We start from the raw sequence: 10,442 nt of genomic DNA, 5'->3' as shown, positions 1-10,442 counted from the left end.
CAGGTCAAAGGGTGTAATTTTTAACTCAAAGACAACTTTTAAGACTGAATAAGCCGGAGCAAGGTCTCAATAGCAAACTCGATTTGGAATTCTAAAAAAAAGTTGCATGTAACTCCATCAGATTATCACTAATATAAGCAATTAAACGTAAAAGAAAAGTAAAATTCAATCTAAACGCTGAAACTAGCATGAAGAAAATCTTTGTTTCTTAATCTCTCGATTACAGTTTGGGTTAATTTTTATTTTTTTTTCCATAATCAACATTTTTATTAGGATCTGAACTATTACAACGGGAGCTAAACAGAGAAATAAGTCAAAGTTTTATTTAGCATACCATGAAACAGCGGGAGTCTCTTGAACAACAACCATATGTGGAGGGACTAGCCATTGGGCTTTACGTGAACATCAGATTGGATGACAATTCGAGAACTATAGAATTGGGCCTCTGATAAGTGGATTAAGCTCTGGAAATTTGAGAACTATAGAATTGGGCCTCGTTTCAGAAAAATAAATAAGCAATTTCACAATTCTATTAGGCTGAACCATTTGATAAGCCGGGTGAATTTCATTTCCTTGGCCACCATTTGCCTCTCATTCCACCTGAAATGGGTCCTGTAGCTAGTGCTGTTTAGTACTTTAAACTGAAAGATAATTAATAAACGTTCCAAAATTCGTGGCAGGATTCAAATACAAGGATCAAAATATGTAAATATCTCTGTGAAGTTGAAGATTGACTCCTCATTTAGATCGAAATAAAATTTCTATATTTTAAGTGTACAAAAAAAGGTAGAACTCCATAAAATTTAGATTATAATTTTAGGATTCAAAATAGGCAAAAACAGGAAAAGATCGATTTGATTCTCAGAGCAGTAATAATGTCATACAAAATATCTAGTGGAAGTATTTTGCAGGAAGTACAAGTACAAATTTATTAAGTTTCAATCACCTCAAAGTTTGTTTAGGATAAACAACCACCAACAAATTAGCCTAGATAAACAGCACGCTACTGTCAATTGTGATGAAGGTTAGGTAGTTTGCACATGTAGTGTTGAAAGTAATTATAACTCACTGGAATGTTATTAGGCTGAACCATTTGATAAGCCGGGTGAAATTCATTTTCTTGGCCACCATTTGCCTTCTCTTCCACCTGAAATTGGTGCTGCAGCTATTGCTGTTTTAGTACTTTAAAGTTTAAACAGTAAGATAATTAACAAACGTTCCAAAATTCATGGCAGGATTCAAATACAAGGATCAAAATATGTAACTATCTGTGAGAAGTTGAACATTGACTCCTCATTTAGATCAAAATAAAATTTACATATTTTGAGACTACAAAGAAGGTACTACTCCACAAAATTTTCAATTACAATATTTTACTATTCAAAATAGGTAGACAATAAAAGATTGGTTAACTCTCTGAGTAGTAATATTGCCATAAAAAATATAATATGTAGAGGAAGTATTTCACAGGAAGTAAAAGTATGACTTTATGAAGTTCAAATCACATAGGAGTTTTTTTTTAGGATAAACAACACCAACAAATTAGCCTAGATAAAAACACTCACAGGAATATGAGGATCAAATATGTATTTATCAGTGTGAAGTTGAACATTGACTCTCAATTTTATCGAAATAAATTTACAAATTCTGTGACTACATAAAAAGTACGGAATAAAATCCAAATATTAAGGATTCAAAACAGGTAGACAGGAAAAAAAAAAAAAAATTAACTCGCTAAGTGATAATAGTACAACAACAATATAACACCTAGTGTAATCCCGCTAAGTGATATTAGTATCATGCAAAATCTAGGCATAACACATAGATAGACACCTTAACTTGACCTCAACTGCCAAGTAAACACGCCAACTTTGAGAATGCACATCTAGACACCTCAACTTGGTTTAAGTTGGCCCCGTAAACACCCCAACCTTGAAAATGCACATCTAGACACGGCATAAATTTAAGTTGTCTAGATGTGCATTTTCAAAGTTGGGGTGTTTACGGGGCCAACTTAAACGAAGTTGAAATGTCTAGATGTGCATTCTTAAAGTTGAGGTGATTACTTGCCAGTGGAGGCCAAGTGAGTACCTTTGGTTCATTTTCCCTTTGGTTCATTTTCTCAAGTTAAGGTGTCTATCTATGTATTATGCCTAAAATATAGAGTCTTTGGCAGGAAGTACAAGGACTTTATGAAGTTTAAGAACTCCATAGTTTTTTAGGATAAACAACATGACCAAATTAGCCTAGATAAACAACACACTACTGTTCTTTGGAATGAAGGTTTACAAAGTAGCATACACATGTAGTGTTGAAAGTCACTATTACTCATTGGAATGTTATTAGGCTGAACCATTTGATAAGCTGGGTAAAACTCATTTCCTTGGCTATCATTTGCCTCCTGTTCCACCTGAAACTGGAAGTGTAAATAGTGCTATTTTAGTACTTGAAACTGAAAGACTATTACATGTTCCAAAATTCATCAGGGGATTCAAATACAAGGTCCAAAATGAAATTATCAGTGCGAAGTTGAACATTGCCCTCAGTTTCAGAGACTACAGTAAAAGTACTACTCCATAAAATTTTAGGATTCAAAATATTTCAAAAACTCACTTAGTAAAAAATTTGTCTCTCTAAAACGTACTAAAGTATTTTGCAGGAAGTACAAGTACAATTTTACGGAGTTTAATCACCTCATAGACTTTTAGGTCATTTTGCTTGTATTCAAGGTCCCAAAAATTTTGAAATAGCAAATGAAATTATTTACTAAGAACAATTAATTCATCTTTGGAAATAATAATGGAAGATATACTAATATATAAACCAACCTCATAGGTCGGGAGCGGAACGATGTCAGAGAGGAAATCGAGACGCTCTTCATTCCTTCCGGCCCTAGCAAAGTCATAAAGTTTCAGAGTTCGTACTTGATCAGCTTGCATCCATGCACGAAGGGTGAACTCAAGAATAAACATCTCAATTGCTTTCCCAATCAAAACCGTAGAATATGCGGTAACCATCTGAACTTACTCACTATAATTAAAGGTTAACATTTTTAAGGACCCAATCCCCAGTTAGAGACAGCAGATCAAGAAAAGTTAATAAGAACAAGTAGTAAATCAAATGTTTCAAGTTCCAACAAATAGCAAATCATGTGAATGGAATAAGTCATAGCCAAGAACACACCTTTACTTGATCCTTTGACTTCATTGCCCGTCTGATCCTTGAAATGGGCAGCTCATGTTTTCTCTTTAGAGCTACAAATAAAATGAAGCGGCTGCATGAAGGTAAAATCAACAGGAAAAAACAGTAGCAAAGTACATAAACCCCACTATATCTAAAGAATTAAAAAAGATCTTTCACTTTCAATATAATTTACTGATACTTATAATTCTAGAATTGGTTTTAGAGACATGACCTGCATATGAGTGTGTCATGACTGGCGGAAGTAAAAATGTGCGACATATGTATAATTGCAAAATTTCCATATATGACATATCTTTATGTGATGATTGGAGGACAAAATCACATATGTGAGGGCCGTGGCGGGGCTTAAAAGGGCCCAACGCTCAAGAATTTCCTTAGATCATTAATGAATGGTTCATACAAGTAATCTGTAGGTAACCATGTACGAGGCGCCAAAAAGCACCTGAACATAGAATTTCTTCCTTTTGTTGCTTCCAGAAACAGAAGAGGTTTGCTTTTAGCAAATCCATTAACCTTGGGTCCCTTTCATCTTCATCCTAGATATGCAAGGAAACCAAAGGGATAAATCTCAGCTTATGAAAAGGTAGCTATATGTAAATTCTCATGAAAGCTAGACTATATTGTATTAATTACATGCTGAACTGTTTTGTTACTTGGCATGGATCAATGCACACTAATTGATCTTTGCTTTTCTAAAGATGGTGCTGATGAGGATTTTGGTAGTTCCATAAACGAACTACTCTTCTCCAGATTGATCATAACTGGGGAAGAACGACCTTTAAATAGCATTAACACCTCCCTTTTCTTCCATTGCACCCAACCCCAGGAGACCTGCATTAATTTGAAGTCGTCGTTACATTTATTAGGGATAGTTCAAGATATGTTCATCATTAATAAGGAAATGATCCTTCATTTAACCATCGATTAGATTTCTTTATGAAGATGTGTGGAACAATAAGTGCTTATTTGGCGTGCTCTAGATTTTTTACCTGAGGAGTAGCTTGCAGATGGAGGCGCACCATTCATCAAAAGAGAAAAAAAAAAAAAGACGAAGAAGAACAACAATATACCCAGTGTAATTCCACAAGTGGGGTTTGGGGAGGGTGGTGTGTGCGCAGCCTTACCCCAACCTTGTGAAGGTATAGAGGTTGTTTCTGATGGAACCCCGGCACAAGTAAAGCACATCAAAATCAGTATGAAAAAGAAAATACAGTAGTGAAGAAACCATGCTAAAAATAAACAGGAGCAACAACAAACAATATGCTAACCGAAGCAAAGAAAACAACAAGTAATAATAATAAAATCGGAGAGAAATAATACTAATACTGAAGAAGAAGAAGAAATGAAACAAATTCCATTTCGATTTTTCTTTTTACTAGTCTTTCGGGGTGGGTAAAGAAAGAAGAACTCACGTTTCTTTGCACATACGTTGCACGTGTAAATCATATAATGTAACACACATTTGTAAAATTCTTTCAATATTATTAAAATAAAGTTTCTGATTAAATAATTATACATGAAAGTATGAAGTACAATTTTCTATGAATGATCAATGTGGATCTATCATATACTACTTTTGATAATGTTCAAAGAATGGGACAAAATAGATCAATAGATCGGTATGATAAGGACAAACAACCATACCTCAACTTTGATGACAAACAAAGCAGCATGCAGAGATTGAAGTTAAACAGCCTAGGATTATATTACTTTTGGTGTAAACAGGAAATGATAGATCAGACGGTAGATATTTTTACAGCTTTAGATTGGTTATGATATAATGTAATAGTCAGGGCAATGTAAGTTGTAACACTTTTGGAGGGGGACAACACTTTTGGATGTAGTAAACCTGTGGATATATAGACTAACTGTTACCATCTCAAATTAAAAAAAACCATACCTCAAGTTAGCACACTACATTAGTAAATTCTCAGAGAAAAAAAAAAACTAAACAAAAAGCCAAAGAAAAGAAAATTAAAAAGAGGTCTTGGATTAAAAAAGAAAGAATAAAAAAGAGGCCACTACTATAAAATAATCCACCCGAATAAAAAAGAGGCCACTACTATAAAATAATCCACCCGCTGTGTAATTCATTTTCCTTGAGTGCACAAAATTACTCTTCTATCTCTCTTTACGTGTGGGTTAAAAAAGAGGCCACTACTATAAAATAATCCACCCGCTGTGTAATTCATTTTCCTTGAGTGCACAAAATTACTCTTCTATCTCTCTTTACGTGTGGGTCTTTTCTTTATCGAATTATCTCCATATATCAATTATAAATTAATTAAATTAAATTATTCATATCAATCAACTGATCATCCAGAAAGCAAAGGTACCGTTTTCTCCCCCAGCAAAAAGTAATTTTTTTTTTCCTTGCCCCCACCCCCCATAGAGCTACTAGGCATTAATTTTGAAGTTGTCATTATATTTATTAGGAAAAGTTCTAAGATATTTTCATCATTGATAAGGAAATGATCCTTCATTTAACCATTGATTAGATTTTTTTATGAAGATGTGTGGAACAATAAGTGTTCATTTGTCGTGCTCTAGAGTTTTCCCCTGACGAGTAGCTCGCAAGTGGAGTCACACCATTCATCAAAATACAAAAAAAACCCTCTGTTCCGGTTTTCCTTTTTACTAGTCTTTCGGCACGTGCGTTGCACGTGTATGCCGAGTTACATATATACATATTATACTTTTACTTACTTTGATTTATAAGGTACGAATAGACAGTAAACAATGAGTTGGATAAAGAAAGAAGAACCCAATTGCTTTCCCAAACAAAACAGTAGTATCTGCGCTAACCATCTGAATTTACTAATTCCCATTAAAAATTAAGATTTTTAAGTACCCACTCCCCAGTTAGAGACAGCAGATCAAGAAAAGTTAATAAGAACAAGTAGTAAATCAAATGTTTCAAGTTCCAACTAATAGAAAGTCAAGAAAAAAGAATAACTAATGTGAATGGAATAAGTCACAGCCAGAACATACCTTTACTTGATCGTTTGACTTAATTGCCCCTCTGATCCCTGAAATGGGCAGCTCGTGTTTTCTCTTTATATCTACAAATAAAATGAAGCGGCTGCATGACGGTAAAATCAACAGGAAGAAACAGCAGCAAAGTACATAAACCCCAGTATTTCTGAAAAAAAATTGAAAAAAAAGAAAAGAAAAGATCTTTCACTTCCAATTTAATTCACTGATTTTTATGATTCTATTATTGATTTTACAGACATGACCTGCATATGAGTATGTCATGACTGGCGGAAGCAAGTGCAACATATGTATAATTGCAATTTCCACATATGACATAGGTTTGTTTATCTGATGATTGGAGATATTTCTAACAAAATCAACAAATGTGAGGGCCCTGACGGTTCTTAAACTGGCCCAAAAGCTCAAGAATATCATTAGATCACTCATGAATGGTACATATCAGTGGTCTCGGTAACCATGTGTGAGAAGCCAAAAAAACACCTGAACATAGAATTTCTTCCTTTTGTCGCTTCCAGAAACAGAAGAAGTTTGCTTTTAGCAAATGCATAAACCTTGGATCCCTTTCATCTTCATCCAAGATATCAAAGGAAGCCAAACGGATAAATCTCAGCTTATATGAAACGGTAGCTATATGTACAAAAAAAAATCTCATGAAAGCTAGACTTTATTGTATTGAACCTGCTGAACGTTTTTGTTACTTGGCATGGAGCTATGCATACTAATTGGTCTTTGCATTTCTGAAGATGGTGCTGAAGAGGATTTTGGGAGTTCCATTAACGCACTATTGAAATCCATGTCTTCTCCATATCTGGGGAAGAAGGGCCTTTAAATCTAAGTTGTGCGGACTCTTCGCTTTTGATGCCGCACCCATCTCGACACGGGACGGGTGCGGATGCAGGATACATCTCGGATACGGTCAACCAACTTTTGATACTTTAACCGGGGTCCATGGACAAATTTGAGGGGAAATTTGAGATTTTGATTTCTCCAAATGAAAGATAAAACAGATTTAAGACATGAGAAATGACATACCTTCAATATTATAGTCCTTTTGTCTCATATTCGTTTCTTCATGTTTCAGGCCAAACAGAGAGAAACCAAGAATTCAAGGGGTCGTGTTCTTTATAGCTCTATTTTTATAATTTTGAATTTTCTTAGCCGATCCCCGCACCTATGTCCATCCCTGGATCTGCAACCCCGAATCTTAAAATTTAGATTTTGCCGAATCCGACACTCGGATCCTTACTTGTATTGGATACCCGCACCCGAGTCCGAGCAATTTAGCTTTAAATAGCAAGGAACTCCATGTCGTAGCTACCTTTTCTTCCTTTGGACTCACCCCCAGGAGAGCTACTAGGCATTAATTTTGAAGTCGACGTTACATTTATAAGGAATAGTTCTAAGATATGGTCATCATTAATAAGGAAATGATCCTTCATTATTATACCATTAATCATGTACTTATCCTGTCCAAACATTGATAGTATTTTGTTGTCGTATTTCATCTTTAATGCCTTTCTGATAATAAATCTGTACTTAGATTCAAATGAATATGAAAAGAGAACAAAGGTGCCTTAGATTCAAATGACTATGAAAAGAGAACAAAGGTGCCTAAAGATCTGTTCTTGAATGATCCTTCATTTAAGAAGAAGAACAAGTAGTGAAGCAAATTCAATTTCGGTTTTCTCTTTTTATTAAGTCTTTCGGCACGTGTGTAGCACATGTTTGCTATATCCATATAATATTTTTACTTATTTTGATTTATAAAGTAAAAATAGACAGTTATACCATGAGTTGGATAAAGAAAGAAGAACTCACGTTTCCCTGCACATGTGTTGCACAGTTATACCATGTAAATAAAATCATGTAATACACGATTTTGTAAAATTCTTTCAATATTATTAAAATAAAGTTTCTGAGTAAATAATTATACATGAAAGTATGAAGTACAAGTTTCTATATATGATCAATGTGAATCCATCATATACTACTTTTGAAAATGCTACAAGAATGGGACAAATAGATCAATAGATCAGTATGATAAGGAAGAATAACAAAGGACATACAACCACACCTCAATTAGCACACTAATTAGTAAGTTCTCAGAGAAAAAAGAAAAAAAAAAACTAAACAATAAGCCAAAGAAAAGAAATTTAAAAAGAGGTCTTGGATAAAAAAAAATTAAAAAAGGGGCCACTACTTCTATAAAATAATCCAACCGTTGTGTAATTCATTTGCCTGGAGCGCACAAAATTACTTTTCTCTCTCTCGCTCTTTACAAGTGGTCTTTTCTTTATGTGATTATCTCCATCTATCAATTCCAAATTATTTAAATTAAATTATTCGTATCAATCAAGCGATCATCCAGAAAGCAAAGGTACCGTTTTCTTCCCCGGCAAAAAGTAATATTTTGTTTTATCCGTTTCCCCCACCCCCGGGGAGCTACTAGGCATTAATTTTGATGTTGTCGTATTTATTAGGAATAGTTCTAAGATATGTTCATCATTGATAAGGAAATTATCCTTCATTTAACCATTGATTGGATTTTTTTATGAAGAGGTGTGGAACAATAAGTCCTCATTTGTCATACTTTAGATTTTTCTCCTGACGAGTAGCTTGCAAATGGAGTCACAGCACTCATCAAAAAGAAAAAAACTCTGTTTCGGTTTTTCCTTTTAGTTTCATGGCACATGCATTGCACATGCATACCGAGTCATGTATTTTTGGGAGTTTCATTAACGAACTATTGAAATCCATGTCTTCTCCGGATTGATCATTTCTAGGGAAGAAGGGCCTTTAAATAGCAGGAACACCATGTTGTAGCTCCCTTTTCTTCCTTTGCACTCCCCCCCAGGAGAGCTACTTGGTATTAATTTTGAAGTCGTCCTTATATTTATTAGGAATAGTTCTAAGATATGTTCATCATTAATAAGGAAATGATTCTTCATTTAACCATTGATTAGATTTCTTTATGAAGATGTGTCGAACAATAAGTGCTTATTTGTCGTGCTTTACATTTTTTCTTGACGAGGAGCTTGCATAATAGAGTCACACCATTCATCAAGAAAAAAAAAGTGTCGGATTTTCTTTTACTAGCTTCACGGCACGTGCATTGCACGGGTATGCCCATTCATGTATATATCCATTAACGAACTATTGAAGTCCATGTCTTTTCCAGATTGATCATATCTGGAGAAGAAGGGCCTTTAAATAGCAGGAACACCATGCCGTGGTTCCCTTTTCTTCCTCTGCACCAGCTGCAGGAAAGCTACTAGGTATTAATTTTTACTCAAGAAAAGAAGAAGGAAGAAAACAATATTATTAGTTTTGTCGTGTTCAAAAGAGTAGTGTGGAGTAAGCTAGTGTATCTTTCTAACTCCTGTATTGAATGTTCTAATTGTGTATGGAAATTTTCATCGCAGTTTTATTTGTAAAAGCAATGTTGACATCTGGTGATTTTGATGACAAGGTTCATGCAAAACAAACTATATAAGGCTGGGAAACAGACAAACTGAACAGTGTACCATCACTGACAACATTGATATATAAAGTCGGTTTCCTCAATGCTGCACTTCATTGTGGCTTCTAGCATTGGAGATATTCTCCTCCTCTTTTCAGGGTTGTTAGACCTCCATTTCCCTTATTGCTATTCCTCTTTCTCAATTTTTCCTCTTTAAGTTTGCCTTACAATTTTGTAAATCACCCTATTTTATGCTTGAATAGTCTTGTGATTTCTGATTCTTCTATTTGATTATATTTGTACTTCATTACCAAATCATGGAGATACTTAAAATTGATAGTCACCATGTATTAGGCTCAAATGGTGATTGTGGTAGAGGAAGAAGAAAACAGAGATCGCCAACACTTGGAGCCGTTTGGATGGAGAAAAATTTTCCTTGCTTCAATTTCTTTTTCAAAACATTGTTTGGTTATACATTTGACTGAGTTTTTGAAGATGAGTTTTTCAAGTTTGAAAAACTGAAAAAGTGGTCAAGTGAAAAATCTTTTTCCACTCACAAAAATTCAACTTTTTTTCAAGTGAAATGCATATCCAAACACAACTTCAACTTTAACTTCCATTTCGGTTAGAGTCAACAGTATGTGAAAAGAGCACAAAGGTGCCTAAAGATCTTGTTCTTAAATGATCCTTCATTCAAGAAGAAGAAGAAGTAGTAGTGAAACAAATTCCATTTCGGTTTTCTCTTTTTACTAGTCTTTCGGCACGTGCGTAGCACATGTAT

General features: G+C 34.5%; 2 protein-coding genes across 4 annotated transcripts; both read right to left on the bottom strand.

Moving 5' to 3' along the window:
• Positions 1 to 525: 525 nt before the first annotated feature.
• Positions 526 to 3,177, bottom strand: LOC132046675 (nuclear transcription factor Y subunit C-4-like). The gene is made up of 4 exons (XM_059437386.1): positions 2,829 to 3,177; positions 2,302 to 2,416; positions 1,070 to 1,171; positions 526 to 612 (listed from the first exon to the last, which is right to left on the bottom strand). Exons 1-3 carry the CDS (start codon positions 3,015 to 3,017, stop codon positions 1,113 to 1,115), a joined length of 363 nt encoding a protein of 120 aa, XP_059293369.1. The 5' UTR covers positions 3,018 to 3,177; the 3' UTR covers positions 526 to 612; positions 1,070 to 1,112.
• Positions 3,178 to 3,260: 83 nt separating this feature from the next.
• On the bottom strand, positions 3,261 to 7,371 carry LOC132046674 (uncharacterized). 3 transcript variants are annotated; one of them, XR_009412769.1, is made up of 5 exons: positions 7,234 to 7,371; positions 6,682 to 7,134; positions 6,196 to 6,266; positions 3,838 to 4,035; positions 3,261 to 3,740 (listed from the first exon to the last, which is right to left on the bottom strand). XR_009412769.1 is itself a non-coding variant. In XM_059437384.1 (5 exons), exons 2-5 carry the CDS (start codon positions 6,851 to 6,853, stop codon positions 3,868 to 3,870), a joined length of 495 nt encoding a protein of 164 aa, XP_059293367.1. In that variant the 5' UTR covers positions 6,854 to 7,134; positions 7,234 to 7,371; the 3' UTR covers positions 3,261 to 3,867. The 3 variants fall into 3 exon arrangements, 2 of the variants coding, with proteins under 2 accessions (XP_059293367.1, XP_059293368.1); XM_059437384.1 differs by adding an exon at positions 4,275 to 4,358 and having other exon boundaries at positions 3,261 to 4,035; XM_059437385.1 differs by lacking the exon at positions 3,838 to 4,035.
• Positions 7,372 to 10,442: the final 3,071 nt, after the last annotated feature.

This window comes from Lycium ferocissimum, chromosome 2 (assembly GCF_029784015.1).
Source record: "Lycium ferocissimum isolate CSIRO_LF1 chromosome 2, AGI_CSIRO_Lferr_CH_V1, whole genome shotgun sequence".
Classification (NCBI taxonomy): Eukaryota; Viridiplantae; Streptophyta; class Magnoliopsida; order Solanales; family Solanaceae; genus Lycium; species Lycium ferocissimum.
Note: the sequence above shows the minus strand (reverse complement) of the source record. Positions and strands in the feature narration are given on the sequence as shown.